This window comes from Rana temporaria, chromosome 6 (assembly GCF_905171775.1).
Source record: "Rana temporaria chromosome 6, aRanTem1.1, whole genome shotgun sequence".
Lineage (NCBI taxonomy): Eukaryota > Metazoa > Chordata > Amphibia > Anura > Ranidae > Rana > Rana temporaria.
The window spans coordinates 106,999,179-107,026,251 of record NC_053494.1 but is presented as its reverse complement, the minus strand read 5'-3'; the positions used below and the strand labels follow the sequence as shown (position 1 = coordinate 107,026,251).

The 27,073-nt window shown below is 43.5% G+C and overlaps 1 protein-coding gene across 1 annotated transcript in view; it reads right to left on the bottom strand.

The window, feature by feature from the left end:
- Positions 1–27,073, bottom strand: part of SLC40A1 (solute carrier family 40 member 1) — a 96,755-nt gene that overhangs the window by 19,935 nt on the left and 49,747 nt on the right. Inside the window, exons 4-7 of the mRNA XM_040357131.1 lie at positions 23,013–23,128; positions 22,685–22,811; positions 12,466–12,708; positions 8,261–8,926 (exon numbers count right to left, since the gene is read on the bottom strand). Of these exons, the coding sequence (XP_040213065.1) occupies positions 8,261–8,926; positions 12,466–12,708; positions 22,685–22,811; positions 23,013–23,128 (1,152 nt within the window). The remainder of the gene's footprint in view (positions 1–8,260; positions 8,927–12,465; positions 12,709–22,684; positions 22,812–23,012; positions 23,129–27,073) is intronic.

The following is a 27,073-nucleotide window of genomic DNA, read 5'->3' as shown; positions in this document are numbered from 1 at the left end:
CCTTAAAATGTATGGCTCTTTGTCTTTATTCAGCAAAGTTGCAAACATAAAGGTGATGCTGGGGGCATAATATTATTGTGATTGACAGCTATCTTATTAGAAAGATAATTTGTGGCATGGTTTTGTCTTGACATCCAGCGTATGTAAATTTAAGCCCTGCACAGCAAGTGGTTATACCAGCATCATGGCTGCAGCTGCAACCATGATCCTGGTATATTTCTTTTTTTAGCTGGCAATTGGCTGTCTTAAAAAATGATTGGGTGGCTCTCATAGGTGTGTGCAGCCTATTACATTAGGGTGTGCACCCCAAAACTCAAACACACATGCGTATATATAGATCTATATATATAGATCTATATATATATAGGGCAATGGACAGCGTCAGTAGAACAGTTGATGGTGTCAGTGGGCAGGGGCTATTGTCAGTAGTTTATTTTTATTCTTTTTTTATAATTACTTTTTAAAATGTAGTTTTTTTATAATTTTTTACAATCTTTTTTTATTATTTTCTTTTACAATTTTTTAGGAGCACCATTGGTGGGCTTTGGTGAGATATCAGGGGCCTTAACAGACCCCTGATATTTCACTTTTGAGACAGGGAAAGGGGCTGAGAACAGAGATTCCTGAGTCCCTTTCTCTGCAGCCAAGCAGCAGGGGGAATATGTGCAGCACAGGGTGATTAAGGTGTGCCTGGGCACACCCTTTGCGCACGCCTATGGTGGCTCTACAGCCACCTCCAACTCCTCCTCCGCCGCTTCTCTACTGTGATGAATGAAGAAAGAAGCAGTTTCGGTGCTGTTTTTCCCTGGCTGTTACAGCCAGGAAAGTAGCTGATCTTTCCTGGAAGGCAGAGGAGGGATCAGAGGTCCAACAGACCCCTGATCTCTCCAAAAAGAATACATGTCACTGCCCAAAGCTGTCACAAGCAGTCTTATTCACCCCTTGTAATAGCAAAAAGGTAAAGGGAAAAAAAAAAGAGCGCAATTTAAAATGTTTGATATCTATTTCCTTGATGCAACATCATCTTTCATATTTTACCAAAAATAGGTATTATATTAAGTTACTGCACACTAATATAGATGTAGGTGTATTTTTCCCGAAAATTTGCTTTTGGCTGAAAATGGCTGAAGGTTCTAAGTAATTTTCTATCAAAAATAAAGTGCCTTGAAAACGAATTTACACGCCTTGAAATTTTGCACATTTTGTAATTTTACAAACAAAAACTTAAATTTTATTGGGATTTTATTTGGCAGACCAACACAAAGGTGAAACAAGAACAAGGTGCACCAGACTTAGCACAGCAAAAGGCGAACCATTTATTTAAAAGGAAAGAAAGCCAAATGGCTACAATAAAAGTGAGAATCAGGCAAATATGGATAGTAGTAATGAAGTCTGTGGTCACTGTGACGTCCAGGGTGACAGTGAGAGTGGCGTCCCAGCACACTGTAAAGGATGGAACAGCAGAGCGGCCTGTATAACCAGCCTGGTGACTATTCTGGGCGGCATGCGTACTTGGAGAGGCTGTCTCAGCTTGCATTGCGGCGTGCCTCCTGAATGGTCGGGCAATCTTCTGGGACCTGATGTCCCAGAAGATTGCAGGGAGGGAGATGAGAACTTCCGCTCAGATCGCCGTTTCTCCCCCCCAAAAAAGTTACATGCCAAGTGTGGCATAAGTGGGGGAGGAACTTCCCCTTTTGGAAGGAGCGCCACATTAAATCCTTCCACTCTCCTATTCTCTACAATGGTGGTTCCCAAACTTAGACATCAAGAACCCCCAACAGGCCAGGTTTTTGAAGTTTCCCTTAAAGATAGCTAAAATAGCTGTAATAAATACCAAGGTATTGACATTGATTTAAAATACCTGTGCAAAGTGAAGGAAATCCTGAAAATATAATCGATTGGGGGTACGTGACTGAGGTTTGGGACCACTGCTCTACAACATGGAGGCTAATTGTACTGTGGTTCACAATAAGAATTGGAAGGGGCTAATTATATTACTTGAGAAAACACATGAAGTGTGCACAGGACAGCTCTGAATTTCTGACAAGATCAACAGGTATTTGTTTACACTTATCAACCATGTATAACAAAATGCTTTAAATGGTATATTTAACGGACCAAAAGGTAGCAATTAGGAGAAGTTCATTGTTAAAGTGGATGTAAATTCGATTCATGGAATTAGAGCTGGACACATATCTGCAGCGTTTTCTTATCTCTCTTCAAAGCACTATGTCCCGTAGCTTTCTCCTGCCCCGTTCCTCTGTTATCAGCATGAGAACTTCTGACAAGCTCTCTGACACAGGGGATAAAAGCAGCCAGAGTTTTGTGTTGGGAAGGATGCTATACATAGATTAGCAGAGTGCTGAATGATCCATTGAACAGAGCTGAAAGTCTCTACCTATGAGGAGAGGGGGTGTGTGCCTTTCCTCCAATCAGTTGTCTTGGCTGTATGCCCAGGCTTCACTGCAGTGCTAACCAGGAAGAGAAAATCTCCTAACACAATCTGAACTTTCTAAAGAATAAATAAAGCTGAAGACAGCAGATATACATGTAAAACTTTTGTAGGGGGAGTTGTTTCATCTCTGTGTATCATCTAAGGCTGTTTACTTCACTGGGTATATGTGAGAGTTTACATCCACTTTAAGGTTTACATACAATCTAAAGTGCATATATAGCCAAAATGTCTTTCTTTAGTTTTCCATTGTATGGGGCAGAGTTAGAAAACCTGTAAAGTTTTAGTGTTCTGACCATTTCTTGTATCCTGTCTGCAATCTCTGACCATCTGTATCATGTCCACAGTCTGACAACTTCTTGTATCATGCCCTTAGTCTTTGACTATATTCTGTTGTTTATCTGCTGTCTCTTAGGCCTCGTACACACGACCGAACATGTTTGCTGAAATTGGTCTGCGGACCAGTTTCCGCGGACATGTTCGGTCGTCTGTACGGGTGACCGGACCTGATTCCCGGCCGAGCGGACAGGTTTCCAGCGGACAAATGTTTCTTAGCATGCTAAGAAACATGTCCGCTGGAAGCCTGTCCGTCGGACATGTTCGGTCATCTGTATGACTCACCGGACATGTCCGCTCAGCTGAAAGCCCTTGCATGCGTCAAAGTGATTCGACGCATGCGTGGAAGCATTGACCTTCCAGGGTCGCGCACATCACCGCGTATCCTGTCCACAGGGAATTTGGTCTGATGGTGTGTACAGCCATCAGACCAAATGATCCCAGCGGACATGTCCGATGAAAACGGTCTGCGGACCGTTTTCAGCGGACATGTTTGCCCGTGTGTACGAGGCCTCATACTGAATATTAACTGAATTCTATGTGCAGCCCTTTGATGCCTCATGCCAGGGACCGCACTTGAGGCCCTCAATATTAAGAAAGTTGACCATGACTGAGCCACAGTATATTTAATGAGGGTAATCATCATTACCAAAAGTCAAACATGCAGATACCTGGAAAAGCTGGCAGTGGCCATTGTTAAACTTAAAATGTATAGTTTTGTTGCATCTCCCTTCTATTGGGAATCTGGTGCACCCCAATCAATTGTATTTGGTACTAGGTTTTGAATAACCTTATATTTTTAAAGTGTCCAAATTGGAGTGATTATTTCTACTGCCAACCAACAAGAAACTAGGATATGTCTGAATTATCACAATCTCTGTGGTTTTTTTTTGTCAGCAATGCTACCTCCTACAGTTATTCTATTCATCGGTTTTTATTGACCACATGCTGAACCATGGACTATATCACTATGCCAACATTGCTAAATTTAGAACACAAGAAAAGGAAAAGGAAACAGTTTAACGATTAGTCAGATACTTGCCTTTGTATTCTAGTCTGCTTTCTTGGTATTCGAAACTGTGATCACACGAGTCACAGAAAGTTAAATGGATTATACAAGTGTAATAGATGTTGTGAAAGAACCCAGACTAGTACGATTGACCGCAGAAAAATATTTAAAGAGGAAATCTGGGCATAAACGGAATTCCGTTCAAGCTGTCTTGCATACACACTGTCACACCAAATTCCACGGTCGGAATATCCGATTAAAAATTTTCATCTGACTTTTTTCATCGGAAATTCCAATCGTGTGTACAAGGCATTAGATGTGGTGGCTGCATCAGTTCTCTGGTTTAAGCTTTTTTCTTTTACCTTCACCTGGTGATCTGGCAAGTAAGTCTGTTATTTTTCAACTTCTTTAGCAGACCAAGCTGTCCAGCAAAAGTGGCAGTTAGAAGGTTGAGACAAACCATTTAAAACTGATAGGGTATTTACAATGGTCAGCTTTTACTCATGTATGTAAAACCTTTGTCACATAAAGTAACTGCTTATAACCTGGAGATTGGCTTTGTTTGTCATGTTCATCTAAACCTGTCATCTAACACTACCCTCTCCCTAGACCAGTGATGGCAAACCTTGGCACCCCAGATGTTTTAGAACTACATTTCCCATGATGCTCATGCACTCTGCAGTGTTACATAGTTAGTCAGGTTGAAAAAAGTCCATCCAGTTCAACCATAAAAAATAAATAAAATAAAAAATATCGTACAATCCCATATACCCAATTCTATACCCACAGTTGATCCAGAGGAAGGAAAAAAAAAACCCAGCAGAGCATGCTCCAATTTGCTACAGCAGGGGAAAAAAATCCTTCCTGATCCCCCAGAGAGGCAATCAGATTTTCCCTGGATCAACTACCTATAAATGTTAGTACTCAGTTATATTATGTACATTTAGGAAAGTACCCAGGCCTTTCTTAAAGCAATCTACTGAGCTCCTCAGAACCACCTCTGCAGGGAGTCTATTCCACATTTTCACAGCTCTTACTGTGAAGAAACCTTTCCGTATTTGGAGATGAAATCTCTTTTCCTCTAGATGTAAAGAGTGCCCCCTTGTCTTTTGTGTTGACCGTAAAGTGAATAACTCAACACCAAGTTCACTATATGGACCCCTTATATATTTGTACATGTTGATCATATGCCCCCTTATTCTCCTCTTCTCAAAAGAGAATAAATTCAGTTCCTCTAATCTTTCCTCATAGCTGAGCTCCTCCATGCCTCTTATCAGTTTGGTTGCCCTTCTCTGCACTTTCCCCAGTTTCCCGATATCCTTTTTGAGAACTGGTGCATCATGGAAAATGTAGTTCCAAAACATCTGGGGTGCCAGTTCGCCATCACTGTCCTAGACTGGCAATGTTGCTGTCCAACGGTGTCTTTATTGCTCCTCCATCCGTAGTGCAGCCACTGTACAGTCACCACAGTTAAAGCGGAGGTTAACCCAAATAACATCTATATCAGACTAAATTTTTTATACTTCTAACATGTACAATTGCCATTTTTTTTTTAGGCTGCACATACCTTATAATCTATATTTGCAATCCAGCTTCCGGGTACTTCTCCCGCGGGAGTAGGCATTTCCAAGCTGAGCCGCAATGTAATCTGGGAGTTCGCCCAGATGATTGATGTCTATCAGGAAATGTTCCCCCTGGCGAATAAGGCCACGCCCCTCGTATTGCGTAGTTGCGTCACGAGTGTCACAGAGTTTCCGAAAGAACCCGAACATGCAGAGCTGTGCGTCAGATCTACACGGCGCCTGCGCACCGACTAGGAGCCGTGTAGAGCTGACGTGCAACTCTGCATGTTCGGGTTCTTTCGGAAACTCTGTGACACTCGTGACGCAACTACGCAATACGGGGGGCGGGGCCTTATTTGGGTGAACCTCCGCTTTAAGAACTGGTAAAAATAATTTTTAAAAGTAACAGTAAACAATATCCTTACTTTCCAAAATAATCCATACACATGCACTGCTTAATGGGCCGGTAATCTATTTTTCACAAAATTATTTCTTGCTATGTTTTCCTCCCCCCTTGTAAGCTCCCAGGCCTCTCCTTTTCCTCTTTCTTCCTTTTGTTTGGAATGAGCAGTGCATGTTAGTTGCGGTCATGTGCTCTCTGCACACTACACACCTCATAGAACACAGTCCAAAGCCTCTAATTAATCTTGTAAGTGAGGAAGAGAGGGTAATTACATTCCTACATACAGTGGGTCCATGGATAACACAATTAGCCACCCTCAAACAGGAAGTCAGATCATAGTAGCATAAAAATGAAATTTGGAGGTGGCTGAGAGCATTAAAATATACTTTTTGATATAGGAATACATAGTTGAATATATTTTTATTTTAAACCTTTAGTGTCACTTCAAATTTAAAGGGGTGGTTCCCCCTAAAAACTACTTTTTTATTATTACACTGCCCCCCCACATTACAATCCGATTAAGGCTATTATTATTTTTTTGATGCTGTACATACCTTTGTACAGCATATTCACCCGTGCATCCGGGTTGCGAGTCCCGCGGGAGTGGGTGTTCCTAACAGGTCTGTGATTGACGTTTTGCCCCAAAACGAGCTCCCCCCCGTCACGTAAGCCGCGTCACGGTTGGCGAAAGGAGCCGAACGGCGAGTCGGCGCTATACTGCGCATGCGCATCGCCGTTCGGCTCCTTTCGCCAACCGCGACACGGCTTACGCGACGGGGGGGAGCTCGTTTTTGGGCAAAACGTCAATCACAGACCTGTTAGGAACGCCCACTCCCGCGGGACTCGCAACCCGGATGCACGGGTGAATATGCTGTACAAAGGTATGTACAGCATCAAAAAAATAATAATAGCCTTAATCGGATTGTAATGTGGGGGGGCAGTGTAATAAAAAAAAAGTAGTTTTTAGGGGGAACCACCCCTTTAAGTGAATACCCCACTTGTATATCTCGTGTCTTAGAGCCTATGGCCGTGAGCAAATTTAAGGAAGAAGTCCCAGGAAAAAAGAAACAAGGGACTCGGATGAAAATCTTCAGCCAGTAGAAAAAGTAATCGTTTGAGCCTGATAACTTGGTTCAGATGCTCTTCACAAAACAGGGAGCTCCCAAAAAGTGGAGCTTACCCCAAATTGAGAAATCCAGGTGTAGTTGAGCAGAAATGAGCACCAAACAAATGTCTTAGGAGCCCATTTTTCTTTTCTTGCTTTCACAAGTGGCAACAAGAAAACAAAAAGGCAGCCAACACATTTCAGGGGTTCAAAATCCAAATGTTTTTTCACCCTAATCCATCCTATGCATTAGGGTGAAAGTCGGGTAGTTTGGGTAGTTTTGTAGTTGGGTACCACTACAGTAATTCCCAAGATATTGCATAATTAATGTGCGCCTCATAGAGTCCTTTTATAAACATAAATCAGAGGTAAAGTAAAAAAAAGCATACTGGGTAAAGATATACCTACTGATAGTGGCAATAAGAAGCATCCAAAAGTGAAGAGAAAGGTGCTTTTTTGATCTTTCTTTTGGTTTAGTAGTTCCATGTCAGGGTCCAGAGTTTAGCGACATCTCCAGGGCCGCCATCAGGGGGGTACAGGCATTACACCTGTAAGGGGCCCAATGGTCCCCAAGGGCCCGGCTGGCCCCCCTTCCTTTTTTTTTTCATTACACCTGTAAGGGGCCCGATGGTTCTGAGGGCCTTTTACAGGCCTGGCCGCCCCCCCTCCCGCTTTTTTTAAATTTTTCTATTTTTTTTTGCATTACACCTGTAAGGGGCCCGATGGTCCCCGAGGGCCCCCCTGCTTATCATCTCGCGTCAGTAGAGAGGAGAGAAGAGACTACACTTGTTTTTTTCATCAGCCCCCACCCCCCGGTTCTCTGCTCCCGGGGGGCCTTGCCTAAAGCTGTGTAAGGGGCCCCAAAATGTTTTATGCCCTGGAGACATCAATAAGTTTTGGGTGGGAAGAAGTCTCCAATCCAGTGTACAGTTCTTATTAAAGGACTACGGTTTGTTCGAGTATGCAGGTGTGCATGCTTGTTATATACAAACCTGCAAGGTTGGAAACCCTCCAAGGCAACCATTTTGTATGGAACTTTCAGTTCATTTTCAATATAAGTGGTCTGCTAACAATCACCCAGATCATAATATATATATATATATATATATATATATATATATATATATATATATATATATATATATACACACACACACACATATATATACACAGTATATATATTCTTTTTTTTGTTAGTACTCTCTTCCACTTTCTTAAGTTTTGCTTCCAACACAAATCTACTTGAATTCTTAAAAATTGTAAACTGAGTGCATTATTCCATTCAATATAATGATAACTATATCCTGAAGAGAATTTTAGTAAACCTGCAAATCACAACTAGTCAAATGTTTGTTAATATCCAAAATCATAAGTATGTTTAATTTCTACTTACCAACTCTGGCAGCAATAACACCAGAAAAGAGTAGAATAACTGAAACCAAAGGTATGGGGTTCTCTTCGGGTCCACTAGTAGTCGAGTTGGAGCTCATCAGCATATTTGGCATAGCAGTTGTAAAGTAATCATGAGAAACGCCACCTGGAGACATCGTAGGCAGAGATTCTCCCTCAAGGAAGCGAGTGCCAATGTCATCAAATGGAGAAATAGAGAGATCTAAAGGACTTCCAGGCATGAAGACAGATACAACACAAAGAACAAGGCTGCTTAGCTGAGCTATCCCTGAAATTAATCCGGTACGGACTAGGCCACATTTTTTTCTCAGCCAGGTAAAGGCAATAGTTCCCATGATTCCAGAAATTGCAGATGCTCCCATAAGGAGGCTAAGAACAAAGCCACTCAATCCCTGTGTGTAAGCATAACCCGTAGTGATGCAGTCAAATCCAAGGACTGTCATGTAGAGGAAAGCAAGACCCATACCAGCCCAGAAGACAGACTGGTTGTAGTAAGCTACCCATCCATTTTTGAAGGTGAGGAATGGTTCGCGAATTTTGTCGCCACAGCTAGGCTCTTTAGGAATTTCAGCAGTGACAATCGCTTTCTCTGTCACAAGGCAAATCTGTTCAGTTGGTTTTTCATTGTTGTTTGAGTTAGCATCTATAACTGGAAAAACATTGTCACAATATTACATTTATATAAAATACTATTGCTATACAGAAAAAGAAGCCAAAAACAAGGTATGGAAATTAATATGTTAAAGTGAATTTATAAAAAAAAAAGTTTAAAAACTAGCTGGATTTTTGCAGTGAGAGGTCATACAATAGTGGTTGTAAATCCTTTACAACCACTTTAACCTACAGGTAAGTCTAGATTAAGGCTTACCTGTAGGTGCTTGAAATATCTCCCAGACCTACACGGTCTAGGAGATATTTGCAAATCGCTGTTTTCCGATTTGTTCTGCGCATGCGCCAGAGTTAGAAAGGGCACGCTGTGCCCTTTCTAACCCGGGTCATGCCAAGAAAGGAGGCTCCCAGAGCTGGAGTTCGTGGCACCGGAAGGAAGAGGGGTGAAGAATGGCCACTCGCTACTCACGGGAAAGATGGGGACATCGCGGGCTTCTGCTGCAGGTAAGTGCCACATAATGGGCTACTATGTGATGCATAGTAGCCCATTATGCTTTACCTTTGCAGGGAAAGAAAGAGGAAGTAACACCCATCAGGGTTTACTTCCTCTTTAACATATCACTAAGGCTAATTTTACATACCACTTAAGTACCAGCCTAAAATAGCCCTTCATTACTAGGTCAGTTTTCAGTGCTGTGATAGTTTAACTGACACTTACTCATCATACCACACTACACTCAAATGAATTTTATATAATTTCTTGAGACAGAGCTTTCTTTTAGTGGTTTTAAATAACCATTGTTTTTTTTGCTCTACAAAAAGGAAAAAATAATAACAAACCTGTTTCCTTTGCTTTTGGTTAGATTAAAAATGTCAGGACAAAGTGTAAACCCCCAATATGGCCCATATTTTGTAAACTAGACCCAAGGTGATCGCATTTTTTGCTACAATTTTTGGAAATTTAGACTCATGTTGGTATTAGGGGGTTGAACACAGGGCTTGGGAATGGTGCACTAGATACATTAAATGTACAGATAGGAGAAGGGATAAGGAAAATAAGGGGTTAATGTACTAGTCACATACAATGGCAGGATGGAGATGAAGGGGGTAATGTGCAGATATACATGATAAGGGAGGTGAAAGGTTAATATACAGGACACAAGAGGCTAAAAGGCTTATCCAAGGGCCCCAACATTTTTTATCAACATTTTCCTATTTCTATACTAGAATGTATTATATCAAAATAGTTATGGTCACATGTGGGTTTATTCAGTAAAGGAAATATCAGTGTAAACATTATGTAACTAATAGGCAACCACTCAGTATACTTTTTGTGTTTTACTGATCTGACTTTTGGCAAGGTCAATCGGGTAACCTTTTTTGATTCCTCAAAGATTGTACCTGCATCTGAGAAATACTCAGTTAAGGGAAGATGTAGGAATGTTCTGGGGTTATCGACCTGCCATGACAACTCTCTGGTCACCTTTCAGTTTGCAAAAATGAATAAGATGTGTGATGATTTGAACAAATATAACAGAACTTGGTTTTGAGTAAATCCTTAGGTTACCAAGGATGTTGCACAATAAAAACTACCCATTCTCTTTAAATGCTAATGTAAAATCTTGCATAAAAGACATTTCAAATAAATTGGAGTCAAGGAGGAACAGTAACTGAAGCACTGAAGTAAAGGGAGCCAAAGTGACAGAGACATTGTGCACTGTGATGCCTCGTACACACGACTGGTTTTCCCGGCAGGAAAATTGCCATGAGAGCTTTGGCCGGGAATCTCGGCCGTGTGTATGCTCCATCGCAGTTTTTCCCGACAGGAAAACTGCGGGGAAAAAAAAGAGACATGTTCTCTTTTCCCCCGCCGGGTTTCCCAGCGGTCTTTTTCCCGGCAGTTTTCCTATGGGGGAAAAATTGCGATGGAGCATACACACGGCCGGGATTCCCAGGCAAAGCTCGCACTGCAGTTTTCCCGACGGGAAAACCTCTCATGTGTACAGGGGGAAAGTTACCGAGCAGGTTCCCGGTTTTCCCGGCGGACTTTTTACCGCCGGGAATCCTGTACGTGTGTACGAGGCATTACTCTTGGGAGCATGCAAACCCATACAAAAGAACAAAAAGTTCTTGCCCCTTTGTGTATGTGCAGATGCACTGTGTGGAATGTCCCGGACACAGCTGATTGGCCCAGGAATGACAGTTTACTTCCAAGTCCAGCTGAATCCAAGTTCAGAACAAACAAGCTTGTCACTAATTTCCAGAAGGTATTAAATCTAACTTCAGCATTTAGTGTTTGAGTCTTGGTACAGTGGCCAGTTGCATGGGCAGCAGCTTGGAAAACCATTTAGAACATACATTTTTCCAGTGCCACGTGTATGTCAGTTGTTAATTAATTCCAAAGAGGATTATAGTGCCTTTTTGTAAACAAAACATCATTTTTATTGTGTGCACAGTGCTGTGTAGTGCATCTACTGAACGCAATTGCATTTATGGTATGATGTTCAGTATTTATGTTCACTACTGATCATTAGGATCACATCCCAGAAAATTTCACAGGTATGGTTGGGTTCCCTCTTACCAAGAAGCATATTAAAGACATTAGCACATAGCATAACAGATACCTAATATAGCTTTGCAACAAATGTTGAGGTGACTGTAGTGGGAATAGGCTCATGTCAAGTATGTCGAGACTCCTACTGATTTGTCTTCTGTTTCAATAATTACAGAATGCACCTTCCTCATAGGTAGTTCTGTAGATCAGTGGTCATCAACCCTGTCCTCAGGGCCCACTACTAAGAGCCGGTTCACACTGGGGCGACTCGTCAGGCGACTCAGCCGTCTGACAAGTCGCGTCCCATTCTATTTAATAGAACCGTTCTAATAGGAGCGACGCAAGTCGCTTCCGACTTAGAGAAAGGTTCTTGTATGACTTTGGGGGCGACTTGCATTGACTTCTATATCATTCCAGTGGCTCAGGGCGTGGTCCTCCCAGCGATGCCACTCCTCCTAGACCTCATCATGCATTTCCAACCTATCCTGTAGTCTAGCTGTCATTTTTTCTATAAGTTCAACATCTTTTATTCTAGTGTACAGGTCTTCTTGGGAGGGTGGGCAACCAGGCATCGGGCAGCTGTGAGTATGTGCCTAAGCAGCTTTTTGGATGATTTGGAAATCTGTAGGGGTACTACCCACAATAAAAATTGTTTTGGAGTCAAGGGGACCTGCACCCCCAAAAGGCAGGATAGCAGGAGTTGTGTCTCCTTCCAAAATGGTACAATCTTGGGGCAGCTCCAGTAAATATGGTAGAGGGAGCCCTTGTCGCCCAGGCAGCGCCAGTACCTAACTGAGCAGGAGGGATAAATAACATGGAGCACATCTGGTGTCAAGTACCGAAAATAAAGAACTTTATACATGTTCTCCTTGTAGAGAGTTCAAAATACATTTCATATAGTTATCTTTTAAGTAGACCCAAAGGCAGAAAAATAAAGGATAGCAGTGTGGAGAGGGGCATGATGGGCTTTGACACATCATCTTGAAACCAATTTTGGACATTTTCACAGTTTTCATTTACAGTACCTTTTATGTTCAGCTGCTTCAATTCTTGGTCATCAGCTTTCTTGCCAGCTTTGATCGCCAAGGCTGGTGTCTTTTGGTAAACCTTCCACAGTAGCATGTATTCTACACACATTGACATCAGGTTCCATCCAGCAATGAAGCCACAGCCCATTACAGCAGAACCAAAGGTCATAATCTGTCCAACAGCCATAGGAGCCAATATATTTGTAAGCTGGTCTATTCGCCTCACTGTCGCATTCATATCTGTAATAAAACATGATACATGTGATTGTATGGAAGGATGTAAAAAGTATGTATGAGCAATAGCTAGCTATAATCATAAAGCAACATGGTCAAAGGCTACTTTATCTTGAAGTATAAAAATGTCACTAAATAAAGTGACAAATTAGTTCTAAGATGTGTGTACACAAAGTGTGAAACAACTTATAACACACTCATACTTTATTGAGTAAAGGAACTGTAATGTCATCAGTTCTTGTCAAATGACTCAAACAAAGGATGAAAACTACTTTCATTTAGTAGATAAGCACTAAGAAATGTTAAGATTAGCAGGTAGTCTATTGAAATATAATGATAGAAGACAGCTTGACTGCTGAATGACTATGTTGATACAGAACAAAAGGTGAGATTAATACATATGACTGGAAATTATACATTCATACAATTATATGCCAACGTGGAGGGAGAAATTTTACAACAGCACAAGGTCCGAATCTATTTATTCTTACTAGTATGTAGGATTATCATAAATGCACAAATAGGCATTGAGTCCTGGTTCACACTTATGTGAATCTGATGTGGTTTTTCATGCCCTCCAGAATGCATAGATTTGCATGTTACATAGTCACATAGGTGAGGTTGAAAAAAGACACAAGTCCATCAAGTCCAACCTATGTGTGTGATTATATGTCAGTATTACATTGTATATCCCTGTATGTTGAGGTCGTTCAGGTGCTAATCTAATAGTTTTTTTAAACTATCGATGCTCCCCACTAAGACCACCGCCTGTGGAAGGGAATTCCACATCCTTGCCGCTCTTACAGTAAAGAACCCTCTACGTAGTTTAAGGTTAAACCTCTTTTCTTCAAATTTTAATGAGTGGCCACGTGTCTTGTTAAACTCCCTTCAACTAAAAGTTTTATCCATATTGTGGGGTCACCACTATGGTATTTGTAAATTTAAATCATATCCCCTCTCAAGCGTCTCTTCTCCAGAGAGAATAAGTTCAGTGCTCGTAGCCTTTCTTCATAACTTATATCCTCCAGACCCTTTATTAGCTTTGTTGCCCTTTTTTGTACTTGCTCCATTTCCAGCACATCCTTCCTGAGGACTGGATCCCAGATTTAGACAGCATACTCTAGGTGCGGCCGGACCAGAGTCTTGTAGAGTGGGAGAATTATCGTTTTATCTCTGGAGTTAATCCCCTTTTTTAATGCATGCCAATATTCTGTTTGCTTTGTTAGCAGCAGCTTGGCATTGCATGCCATTTCTGAGCCTATCATCTACTAGGACCCCCAGGTCCTTCTCCATCCTTGATTCCCCCATAGGTTATCCCCCCAGTGTATAGATTGCATTCATATTTTTTCTACATTAAACCTCATTTGCCATGTAGTTGCCCACCCCATTAATTTGTTCAGATCTTTTTGCAAGGTTTCCACATCCTGCGGAGAAGTTATTGCCCTGCTTAGCTTAGTATCGTCTGCAAGTCAAGTGTCAAGTTAAAAATTATGAAGGCTGTTCACATAGATGCAGTGCGATTCTGCGTGGTTCAAAAAAGGGTCCTGTGCAAGTTTAGTGTGGAGCTGTGCGATTTTAAGCTCTATAGCCTGTGAGAATCGCATCCAAAAAGCACAAATCGCACTGCAAAAATCGCACTGCACTGGCACTCCAAATTGCATGTAAAAAGCGCACCACATCAATGTGAACTCCGGCTAAAACTGAAGTTCGCTCGGCCTCCTGGCTCTTTTTTTAACATCCTCCAATCCACGGGGATGTTAAAGAATGAGCCTGGATGACGGGCGAGGTTCGGAGATTTCCGTCGGGAAGTTTGCGCCTGCGCAGTCATTGAAGGAACTTCCCCGTTAGGGGAACATTAAGGACAAGTGACAGGCACAAGAAAATGCAAATAAAAACTTAGAATGTGGAAAAAGGCAGATAAATAAATATGATGTCAATACAGTATTGTTTTAAATAAATGACTTGTAAGGCCACGTTTTATAATAGTTATTTATAAGTGATTTGGGGAGGGTTAACTGCATAAATAAGGATGGCTGAGCTCACAAAATAAAAATATGGAATTTTTGTAAAAAAAAAAAAAAACACATCCAATTTTTTTTTTTTAAATCTCTTTATTGATTTTTTCCTTTCTCATATACAAATATTCATTTCACATTTTCATGTATCTACTTATTAGAATCACATCCAATTTAAAGTTTTGGCAAACATTACCAGGATACATCAACTGATTATAGAATGAAGACAGTTTTGTCCTCTGTATATAAAAAAACATTTTAAGTAGTGTAGGTAAACATTTTTTTTTGGGGGGGGGGGGGGTAACAAGCATCTTTGTCAGCAGGTACTCCCGCGTCCTCATTCTGTGCTTAGATGAGGACTGCCTTGGCCCGCTCTTAGTACTTGTAGCCAACCACAGCACTAGTAGCTGCTGACTTTTTGAAAACAGGGTCAAATTCTTCTTCAATTATATGATGTAGAAAAAACCTGCACTGGGGGAAGTATAGAGGCTGCTATTGCGGACATCTGAAAATGTTTAGTTGGTGGATCTGACTTTAATAATTATTGGGTCACTGACCTCAAACAAAGTATGCATGCAGTGAAGTTCGAAATCCTGTAAATATAATCTGGGTCAGTGATTTGGAAAGTATTAAAGCCAATGAACCATGCAGCAAGAATTTTCAGTTAAAGATTACAACTAAGACCCCTTTCACACTAAGGAGTTTTTTAGGCAGTTTAGCGCTAAAAATAGCGCCTAAATACCGTCTGAAAAACTCCTGCCCTGCAGTCTCAGTGTGAAAACCTGAGTGCTTTCACACTGAGGCGATGCGCTGGCGGGACAGCTCCAAAAGTCCTGCTAGCAGCTTCTTTGGTGCGGTGAGAGGAGCGGTGTGTTTACCGCTCCTCCACCGCTCCTTCCCATTGAAAACAATGGGACACCGCGGCTATACCGCCGGCAATGCGCCTCTGGGGCGGTATTGACCCTTTTTCGGATGCTAGCGGGGGTTTAAACCGCACCGCTATCGGCCGCAATTCCAATGGTATAGCGCCGCTAAAAAGATCTGCGCTATACCACCACCGCACCTCCTGCCCCAGTGTGAAAGGGGCCTAATGGTAACCACATTTAAAACTACAATACTAAAGAATAGTATGTTAACTATCAGGGTGCTGCCATTGAGAGGTCAGAAATTAAAACATTTCCCCATGATGAAAAATTTGGCACTGTTGCTGGGGTTATTGACTTAATTTGCATCATATCTGCTAGTTTAGGGTAGGGCACGTTTTAAAAGAGACAGTTTTTTTCCCCCAAGAATCATACTTACCTAGGTGGTTGCAGCATGCTTCTGATCACTCGGGTCTCAGAGCTGGTGACTGTCAGTTATCGCCTCTCTCCTCTGCCCCCCCCTGCGCGTTCTCTGTTGCGCTGAGCTATGGAGGGGGGGGGGGGTGGAGCAGTTGGCTCTCTGAGAGGGTGAGCCAGGTGCCGGTCTAGGATTGTGGGAGGATTTCAAGCATATTGTTGCGATCTTGCCCCAGCCTGGACCGGCTCTATGACGTCAGCTGACAACGGGCTGAAGCCCACTGTCTGCTTAAAACGGGTCACAGGTGTTCAGAGAAAACTGCACTCCTGTGATCCAATGGGAAACACGCTTTGGCTGTACTTCTCCTTTAATGGATGTGACTTTTTCCATACACAGCTACAGTATGTATCTGATCAACTATTTCCTTTCCTCTATTGTCTCTTGTGAGCTCCACCTAAACCAGTACAGAATTCTTGGCTGATGTCTGGATCACGTGCAGTTGTTTTCAACTACAGGAAAGAGCAAAAAAGCAACTTGGAAATCGTCTACAGTAGATGTACATACTTAATGCCCCGAACCATCTGCAGGGGTAAGCAAGGAGAAAGGAGATGCTGGCTCACAATACAATCACCTGCAGGCCTTTCCACCTTAGCATTGTGTTTTGTATATACCGTACATAACTCCAGGCAAACAGATGACCAAAAATACCGAAACGTGAACTGTCTTAGCAGCTAGGAGCTGCAGACTACAAACCAACAATGGCACATATTGGTTCAGAGAACAGTGCCAGTCTGCTCATGTTATAATAGAACAAACTAATAAGGCCATCCATATTTTCTCTCTTTCTGTAAGCTGGTGTGACAGCACTGCAGTCCTGATTGGCTCAGAGCGCTGACCTCCCTGCTCCCAGTCTGCAGTGTAGAGAAATAGAAGAGGCTGATATGACGACAGTCCAGGGTACCTATACTTATGCTAGTTATCTGAAAAATATACGTATTTATGGCCTCAAGCACATGGACAGTTTGAGACATAAAGGGGTTGTAAAGATACAATTTTTCCCCCCAAATAGCTTCCTTTACCTTAGTGCAGTCCTCCTTCACTTACCTCATCCTTCGATTTTGCTTTTAAATGTCCTTATTTCTTTTGGGAAATCCTCACTTCCTGTTCTTCTGTATGTAACTCCGTACAGTAATGCAAGGCTTTCTCCCTGGCGTGGAGTGTCCTGACTCTCCTTTAGCCCAAGGGAGGGGGCGAGCACGACGCTCCACACCAGGGAGAAAGCCTCGCATTACGGACAGAAGAACAGGAAGTGAATATTTCTCAGAAGAAATAAGGACATTTAAAAGCAAAATGGAAGGATGAGGTAAGTGAAGGAGGACTGCACTAAGGTAAAGGAAGCTATTTAGGAAAAAAATTGTACCTTTACAATCATAGGCGTGCGCAGCCCATTACATTAGGGTGTGCACCCCAAAGCTCAAACACACATGCATGTGTATATATATATATATATATATATATATACACACACACACACACACACACATGCGCGCTTTTAGAAATAAATTGGTACATGTGCACTGGTTTTTTTGTTCAGTTTGCTGGTTGGTTGGAGGGAGGGCTGAGAGAGAGAGAGAGGTGTAGGAGAGAGGGCTGAGAGAGAGAGGTGTAGGAGGGAGGGCTGAGAGAGAGGGAGGGCTGAGAAAGAAGGAGGGCTAAGAAAGAGGGAGGGAGGGCTGAAAGAGAGGGAGGGCTGACAGAGAGGGAGGGTTGAGAGAGGGAGGGTTGAGAGAGGGAGGGCTAAGAATGGGGGAGGGCTAAGAGAGGGGGACTGAAAGATACGGGTGGGCTGAGAGAGAAGGGAGGGGGCATAGAGAGAGGGGGGTTGAGAGAATAGGGTGGGCTCATAGTGATGGGTTGGCTGAGAGAATAGGGAGGGCTGAGAGAGGTGGGATGGCTGAGAGACAGGGGGGTAAGAGAGAAAGGAGGGGAGCTTAGAGAGAGGGGAGATGGCCGAGAGTATAGGGATGGCTAAGAGGGGGGATGGCTGAGAGTATATGGATGGCTAAGAGGGGGGATGGCTAAGAGAGAAGGGAGGGGTCTGATCGAAAGGGGAGGGCTGAGAGGGAGGGGACTTAGAGAGGGGGGCTTAGAGAGAGGGGAGGGCTGAGCTGAGAGAGAAGGAAGGGGGCTAAGAGAGAGGTAAGGGCTAGAAGAGAAGGGAGGGGGGCTGAGGGAGAAGTGGGGTGGGCTTGGAGAGAAGGGAGGGGGCTGAGAGAGAAGCGAGGGGGGCTTAGAGAGAAGAGAGGGGGGATGAGAGAGAAGGGAGGGTGTCAAAGAGGGGGGAGAGGGCTTGGAGAGAAGGGAGGGGGGCTGAGAGAGGGGGAGGGGGGCTGAGAGAGAAGGGAGGGTGGCTGAGAGAGGGGGGCTTGAAGAGAAGGGAGAGGGGCATAGAGAGAAGGGAGGGGGGCTTATAGAGAAGGGAGGGGGCTTAGAGAGAAGGTAGGGTGGCTGAGAGAGGGGGGCTTGAAGAGAAGGGAGGGGGGCTGAGAGAGAAGAGAGGGGGGCTTAGAGAGAGGGGGATGAGAGAGAAGGGAGGGTGGCTGAGAGAGGGGGGAGGGGGCTTGAAGAGAAGGGAGGGGGCATAGAGAGAAGAGAGGGGGGCTTAGGAGAGAAGGGAGGGTGGCTGAGAGAGGGGAGGGGGCTTGGAGAGAGGGAGGGGGGAGATAATAGACCCCTAGCCCTGTTCCTGCAGTCCCACCTATGTCCCAGTCTCTGTCTGCAGGTGTGTATGATGGTCATGGTACCTACCTTCCATACCATGATGCCAGTCTCCTGTTTCGATCAGGCCAATTCCAGCGGCTCCCGCAGCAGCCTGCGCCTCCTGTCCGTCCTCGGTGATAGCTCTGTGCCCCCAGTGAGCGGCGAGCCTGTTTGTCCACCAGCTCCGGGCCTCACATCAGAGCGCAGTGAGGAACTTGGAGCAGTCCATGCTCTGGAAGCATGGGGTACGCTGCGGCCGCTTGCCTCCTAGAGGAGGCGGGGTCAGGGGATGAGATCAAGGAGGAGGCGGTGTCCGAGTTTCGGGCTCTCGGCGCTAGCGATGGATGCCCAGCCGCCCACATCTCCCCAGGGGTGCTACTGATTGCTGCCCACTGTCACGCCGCCACACACATTTTCTGCTGTTATTCAGCCGAGGACGAGGCGCATTGACAAGTTCCAGGCGCCCTCTCCTCTCAGTAGGGAGCGCTGTCCCTGTGCGCATGCCTATGTTTACAACTTCTTTAAAGTGGAACATTAGTCAGAAAATTAAGCTCTGCTAGATCATTTCAGGCAGGCCCATTTTGCAGGGGCTTTCACACTGGAGACACAATGGCTGTTTAGGGTCAGTTTGCAGGTGCTATTTTTAGTGCAATAGCGCCTGCAAAGCAAATTTCTGAGGGTGTTTTTCAAAGTGATTTCTCAACAAGATAAAGCATGGTGACATGAATAAATAACTTTGCTTTGAATAATAAAAAATTATTAAATTGTGTTTTTTTTTTTTTTGTGGTGTTCAGATTCAGTGTAGTTTGGCTCTAAATTTTCAGATGGATAAGTTTCTATGGCTAGCAGCTGTGCGCCCTTCTGGAAAAGTTACATGGCACACAGTTTTACAAGCATGCATGCATATACTATTTTTAACTTGTAATTTCAGAGTGTTTGCATTAAAATAAAAAACAAAAACTTTAGTTTTACTTTAATTAATTTGTCTTTTAGCAGTGGGAAAGTTTATAAAATTATTATTTTTAATTCATGTATGCAGCATCAACAAATTATGTAAAACTTTACAGTGTATACAAAATCATTCATATCAGTTCCTGCCTTGAAGGATCTTACAATATAAAGTGGACCTGGCCTGAAGTTAGGATTTGCTATATTGCAGAGAAGGTCGAAAAAAGTTAATTATGCCTAAGCAGTACCCTGTAAGTTTTACCTTTTATCTGGAATTCCTTCTGAAATCTAGCAGTGCGCTTCCTGATATGTGATGGTGCCTATAGTCTGAAGCCTCGTACACACGGCCGAGGAACTCGACGTGCCAAACACATCGAGTTCCTCGGCCAGTTCAGCCCTGAAGCCGCCGAGGAGCTCGGCGGGACGAGAGCTCCCATAGAACAACGAGGAAATAGAGAACATGTTCTCTATTTCCTCGCCGAGCTCCTCGTCGGCTTCCTCGGCCGAAAGTGTACACACGGCCGGGTTTCTCGGCAGAATTCAGCCAGAAACTCGGTCGGAAGCTGAATTCTGCCGAGGAAACTGGTCGTGTGTACGGGGCCTTAGAGTTGTATATTGGGTAGGCACTGCTGCCTCTGACTACTGATGTCAGGAGATTTAAAGTGAGATTTGTGATGTCACAACTGTTCTGCTCACTGTTTTCCTTGCTGGAGGCTCTGACGTGAGGAAGCAAAGCCCTGCCTCTACCAAAGTGGCCACACTACTTTTAGAGTTAATTTATGATTATTATTATATAGCATTTATACAGTGCCAACTGTTTGTGAATTGATTTACAATACAGTGGAACCTCGGTTTCAGAGTAACTTGATTTAAGAGCATTTTGATTTGCAAGCAACTTTAAAAAAAAAAAAAAATTCTGACTTGGTTTGCGAGTATTGACTCGCAAGACGACCTAAATAGGCCTGCAGTACCTCATTTGGCCTGAGATATGGGAGCGCAGGAGCCTAGAAAAGCCGAACATTGGCCTGCAGTACCTCATTTGGCCTGAAGTATGGGGTGCAGGAAACTAGCCAAAGTGTCCTCATGCCTTTTCCGACGTTTTTGGCGCTCTGGCCCCCCCCCACCTCTGGCCACATTCGGTATTGCATCCCATTGAAGTCAATACGGAATGAATAATTTTAGTTTCCATTGACTTCAATGGGAAAACTCGCTTTGATATGCGAGTACTTTGGATTAAGAGCATACTCCTGGGACGGATTATGATCGTAATCCGAGGTTCAACTGTATAATGGGAGACAGTACAGTTACAAGATTAATGATTTATGGAGAGGTTCCAAGAACATAAGGGAATTTCAGCCTCCATCTCTTACTGGATCTCAAACGAAATATTTGATACAGGAATGTAAAAATGTTAATAAATGTGTAGACATGCTGATATTCATTCTGTGTGGCAGTGATAGAAGAAGGATGCACTCAGCAACAGTGCAGATGTTTTGTTTGTTTCTAGCTTGGCCAACCTCTGCAACACTTTGTCTGGGTACTTCGAAATGCTGATCCTAGCAGGCGTGTCATGTTTGAGCTGTGGTGATCGGTATGTGGATATACCCATACATAGATGAATTGCTTTAAAATCTTGTGAATTTTTGTACTCCATATGCACTTCTGCTGTTCAGTGTTTGTCAAGTGAGTTCCCAATACAGAGTGATGCTTGCTTCCTGTTATCCTCTGTCAGCCAACATCAACAGGGAATTTGCCAAATTTGCAGTGAACTCCACTTCAAATATCAACTGTTACATAATTCCTCTGAAACTGTTGCATCATGCATTGCATCATGTAACATTCTGTCTCCTTGTATGTCCAGTTTAAAGCCTTTGCGACCCACCTTGGTGCATACCAAAGGGGGTCCACTACAGCGGGTGAGTGCAAACCCTTGGGGGGCACAAACAGGGTGGATTGGTGTGGAGAAAGTTTACATGCACAAGAACACTTTCTTATCTCTATACTTGAAAATATATTATTTGTGTAGTATTGGAACACGGGCACTATTGGACACATGCACTTTTTTATGTTTTTTTTTTTGCACTTTAATACTTATACACACGATCACGTGTTGCCTGAAATGTGTATTAATTTATATGTATAATATGTTTTGTGGATTTATATGCTTTGTATTTTTTATATATTCAACTGTTTCACTAGAGAATAGAGAGGGAAAGCACAGCTCTCTTATAATGTATTCACTTATTGCAGAGGTATTTACCTTTTAAAGAGCAGCAGCTACCCTAAAATAATTTACTTATCCTCTGCGTGAGTGGTTTCAGTTCTTTCTTTGATCACAAAACTATTCAGTCTCAGCTCCCTTAAGAGAACACGTGACCAGTCAATGTAGTTGGACGAGAAGTGGTCTAACGTTAAACTGAGTAAAGGGCTTTTGCCCGGCCAAACTCACATCGGAATTCCATCGGGGTAAAAGAGAACATGTTCTCTACCTAAACTCCGATGGAAAAACTCTGATGGGGCATACACACTGTCGTAATTTCCAATGGAAAAAGTCAGTCTGACTTTTTCCATCGGAAATTACGATCGTGTGTACGGGGTATAAGAGGTTCTTTACTCTGAGAGCAGTAAGGATGTGGAACTTACTTCCACAGTTAGTAGTGTCACCTGGAGCGTTGATAATTTCAAAAATCTCTTAGATGGGCATCTTAGCGAACACAATATACAGGGATATGGGAAATGGTATTGACAAAAACAAACTTACATCCACAACCACACAGGTTTATCTGGAAGGACTGGTGTCTTTATTCTGTCTTACCAATTATGCAACTACATATCATTGCAGTTTTATTGGTGTATACATGTAGATTATTCTACCTTAATTATCAGTAAAGACATAAAAGTCAGGTAACTGTAGGTCATTATTGTACCGTCAACAAAATATCATCATTATTGCACCATCAAAAAAAATACAAAATTACCTGCCAATTTGCTTCTGTCTTCTCCAGCAACAACAACAATCCAGTCCCTCTGAATGGTAATGCCCATAGCTGTGCTAGCGAGATTTGCAATATTTGCAATGGTGATGACAAGGATATAGCACAGTGTCTACAAAGTCACATAAGAAAAAAAAAATTAACTTAACATATAATTCATCTATGAAGCCATAGTTAGCACTTACACTGCTTTAAATACAAAGTAGAAAAAAAAATGGTCATGAAAAAGGCTTATTTTACTACAGTCAGTCTTTAAAACATAGTAACACAGATTTTCTATAGGAATGGAAAATAACAAAGAATATTAACCAACCAACAGCCAGCCTTGATACATTGACAACAGTTCTTTCTTGTACAAGAAGACCACCATCAAGATGATGCCACAGATAATAACAGAGACGTTCTGCACAATCAGTGAAGTCTGTGCCACTGTAAAAGAAGAGAAGAGAAAGCAGACTGAATCTATAAAAGTATTAACCATTCTTATTACTAATCTTAAAAAAAACACATTAGTCAGACTCAAATAATGTAAGGTTTAGAATTTTCTTGATATATCTTCTCTTAAGATAACCAATGACAACTGGGTTAATGCAAAAATTAGAATTTTCAGTCTTAAATTGTTATACTTTGTAGGCTAACTTTAAATAAAAGAATCCTGGAATCCACACTCCCTTTAGAGCTAACCTAAATAATTAATTAGTGTACCGGACAATTCGCCAGGGCTAGATGGGATACCTGCCAACAAGCAAAACAGCTATATAAAAAGGGGGGTTTGGAGGGGACAAGGGAGCCCCCAAAAAGCAAAAAAAGGCATGTCAACAACGGCTTAAGGTACAAAAATGATGAAAAAGGCTTTATTAAATGTCAAGCATATGTGAGGAACAATGTATCCATTATAACACAATATATCTCACAATACCTAACTATTTAATTAAAAAAATAAATAAAAAAAAAAAAACGTGCTGCAGCAAATGTAAATTAAAAATGCAGAGCGCTCTGACAGGCTTCAAAAATTAGCAAACTCTGTTTGTCCAGAAAAGAGAGGCACCGCAAAAACTGTCAATAATGTGCTGTTAGATAAGTGTGGAATTTTGGTGATATTGGTATTTTTTTATTAAATGGTTAGGTATTGTGAGATATATTGTGTTATAATGGAAACATTGTTCCTCACATATGCTTGATATTTAACGTATATGATACCCCCACCCCTAATAAAGCCTTTTTTATATTTTTGTACCTTAAGCCGTTGTTGACCTGCCTTTTTTTACTTCCTGGGGGCTCCCTTGTCCCCTCCAAACCCCCTTTTTTTATATAACTTTGATTTACTGTCTGTGAAGGATGTCAGTGTAAATCTCCCTGCTTGGTTCATGTGTCACAAGCTATTGACATGTTAATGACCCTTCCTCAGCCAGCTCCCTAGTTCAAATGGTAATTGATTTATTGTGTGTGGGAAGGAGACCGGCCTTACTGTTTACAATGATTAGATAAGGGGCTCATGTTAATTATTCTGATTGCTTCATTGTGGTCAGGCTGTTACACCTAGTAATTAACTCCGCTGATGTCCTTATCTAAAGAAACATGTCTGCATGGTCGGCTCCGACTTGTCTCCTATAATCTGTATGGGAAACCCCACTGTGTGAGGGGGGCGTTCCTAACAGGCTGTAACCACATATAAGCTGAGTTTTTGTGTCAATAAAGTGTCTTGGTTCCAGCAGTAAGCTTGTCTCATGTGTGGCTTTCTGGGCGATTCCAGGGATATCCCTCCTCGTGGAATATTGGGGTGATTGTCGTTATGGGAAGAAGGGAACGTTGACGGGGATATCATACCGATACCGTCACAATTGGTTGGTAGCAGCGGGATTTTTCCCTTCTATTCCCCTTCACACCCGGATTCCAAGCAGACACTGGAAGAACTACTGGAAGTTCGTGGAAGGATCGCTAGCAACAAAACCAAGCGGGTCATCATAGCAGAATTAATGGAGCTAGACCAGGAGGACGGGATTGCAGCAACACCAGCAGTACAAGAGATGGAGACACCAGTGATTCAGGAGGAGGAATCGCCAGCCAACAAGCTAATGAGAGAGAAGCTAGCGTGGTTCGGCCCGAACCCAACGCCGGATGTGGTTCTGAAAGTGATGGACCTGTTAGCGGAGGAGGCTAAACAAATAAGGGACGCAGAACTACAGAAGGATAAACAAATAAGGGACGCAGAACTACAGGAGGCTAAACAAATAAGGGACGCAGAGCTACAGAAGGCTAAAGAAATAAGGGACGCAGAACTACAGAAGGATAAACAAATAAGGGACGCAGAGCTACAGTTAAAACTGGCAGCAGTCCAACAAGCAGCCACACCTTCTACGAACAGTGAGTACAGCACAGCAGACGCAAGGAAGATTCCGTTTAGCGCTTTTAAAGCTTTTGATGAAAAGGACTGTGAAATTGATAACTACCTGGCAGACTTTGAGCGACAATGTAACCTGCACCGAATTGCTAGAAGAGAGTGGGTTGCAATATTGTCAGGCAAACTGTCAGGCAAAGCTTCTGATGCTTTCCGGACCGTGCCAGATCAGGATATCCATAGCTACGCCCGGGTTAAAGAAGCGCTCCTGGCTCGTTATGCAGTAACCCCAGAGTCCCACCGACAGAAGTTCAGGGACTCACGCAAAACCACGAAAGACTCTTACGCAGAATGGGCATGCCAGCTGTCCCTGTCGGCCTCTAACTGGGTTAACAGCAGCCAGGCCACCACCGCAGAGGACATTTTGCAACTAATGCTCCTGGAGCAATTTTACAATCACATCCAGACGGATGTCAAAGATTGGGTGAGAGATCGCAGGCCCATGACTCTACCAGAGGCCGCGAAGTTGGCGGATGAATATGCGGATACTCGCAAGACAAACCAGGTCACACCACGGGTACAACCTCCACAACCAACGGCGCCCTCACACCCACCAGCCGCTAGATACCAACCGCCTAACAGACCGATGACATCTAGCCCTCGCTACCCACGCCAGGAGGACAACGAACAACGCTGCTTCCGGTGCAAACAGTTGGGTCACTTCAAGCAGAATTGCCCCATGAACGACAACACCAGGTCAAATTGGTCTCAACCTGGGTACCGCCCACCAGCAGCAGCCCATTGTGTAGACTCGGCTTGGGATCTCCAGGAGCTGGGTCCGGAAGAACCATTGGGCACCCCTTACGAAGCCCTCATGGTACAATCTGTTATTACGGACAACAGGGAACACCATTGTCAGCTGGTCATGGGCGACCGCCATGAGCCGGAGGGGCCTTGGAGGGAGCTGGGCAGAAAGAGGCACCGCCAGCTACCCTCCAAGAAGAAGAGGTCCTGGAAGTCATATAACCAGCGGACCTGGGAGGAGAAGAAGCGACTGGAGGAGATGGAATCGCAGCGGGCGCCCCAGATGCGGGCCGAGATGTTCGCCAAGGGCCCACCGGTGGCCCCTTACACCACCACCCAGTTCCTGATGATGAAGGACCACGTGGAGAGCCTGCAGGACATGAGCAAGCAGGATCTGATCCGTGAGTACATAGAGCTGGAGGAGTGCATAAGCCGCATGGAGGAGGAGAACAACCACCTGAGGTCACAGCGGGCTGACCCCCCCAGGCTCCATGAACTGGAGATGGAGCTGGAGAAGCTCAAAGAGGAGAACCGGCGGCTGCGGAGGGAGCAGGGGGTGGCTGACCTTATGGGGCTCTGAGTCCCCTCTCCCCCCCCCCCCCCCCCGGACTCTGAGCACCAGTGCTACAGCATTTCAACAAATATAACTTTTTCTTTTTATGAATCTCCTGTGATTGTCACTTCAGAGCCATAACCTGCCCCCTCCCATAGCGGGACACCTAGACGGCGGCGCACAGACCCATTCGCTGTCTTCACACTGACTTCTGGTGACTTTGCAGATCGCACAAAGACTTGGGGACTGACCGGCGTGTGATCTGACGACCCGGTAGCATACCTGAGTCGGAAGCAGTTACCAATGGAGGTCAGTCACGCCAAACGGAGTTAACCTCGGACTAAAAGCTCTGAACCCGTCAACCCTACTGGACCAGGGAAGGTCCAACCGGGTTTGCCGGAGCAGGGAGAAAAAGGGGGGCCATTGTGAAGGATGTCAGTGTAAATCTCCCTGCTTGGTTCATGCGTCACAAGCTATTGACATGTTAATGACCCTTCCTCAGCCAGCTCCCTAGTTCAAATGGTAATTGATTTATTGTGTGTGGGAAGGAGACCGGCCTTACTGTTTACAATGATTAGATAAGGGGCTCATGTTAATTATTCTGATTGCTTCATTGTGGTCAGGCTGTTACACCTAGTAATTAACTCCGCTGATGTCCTTATCTAAAGAAACATGTCTG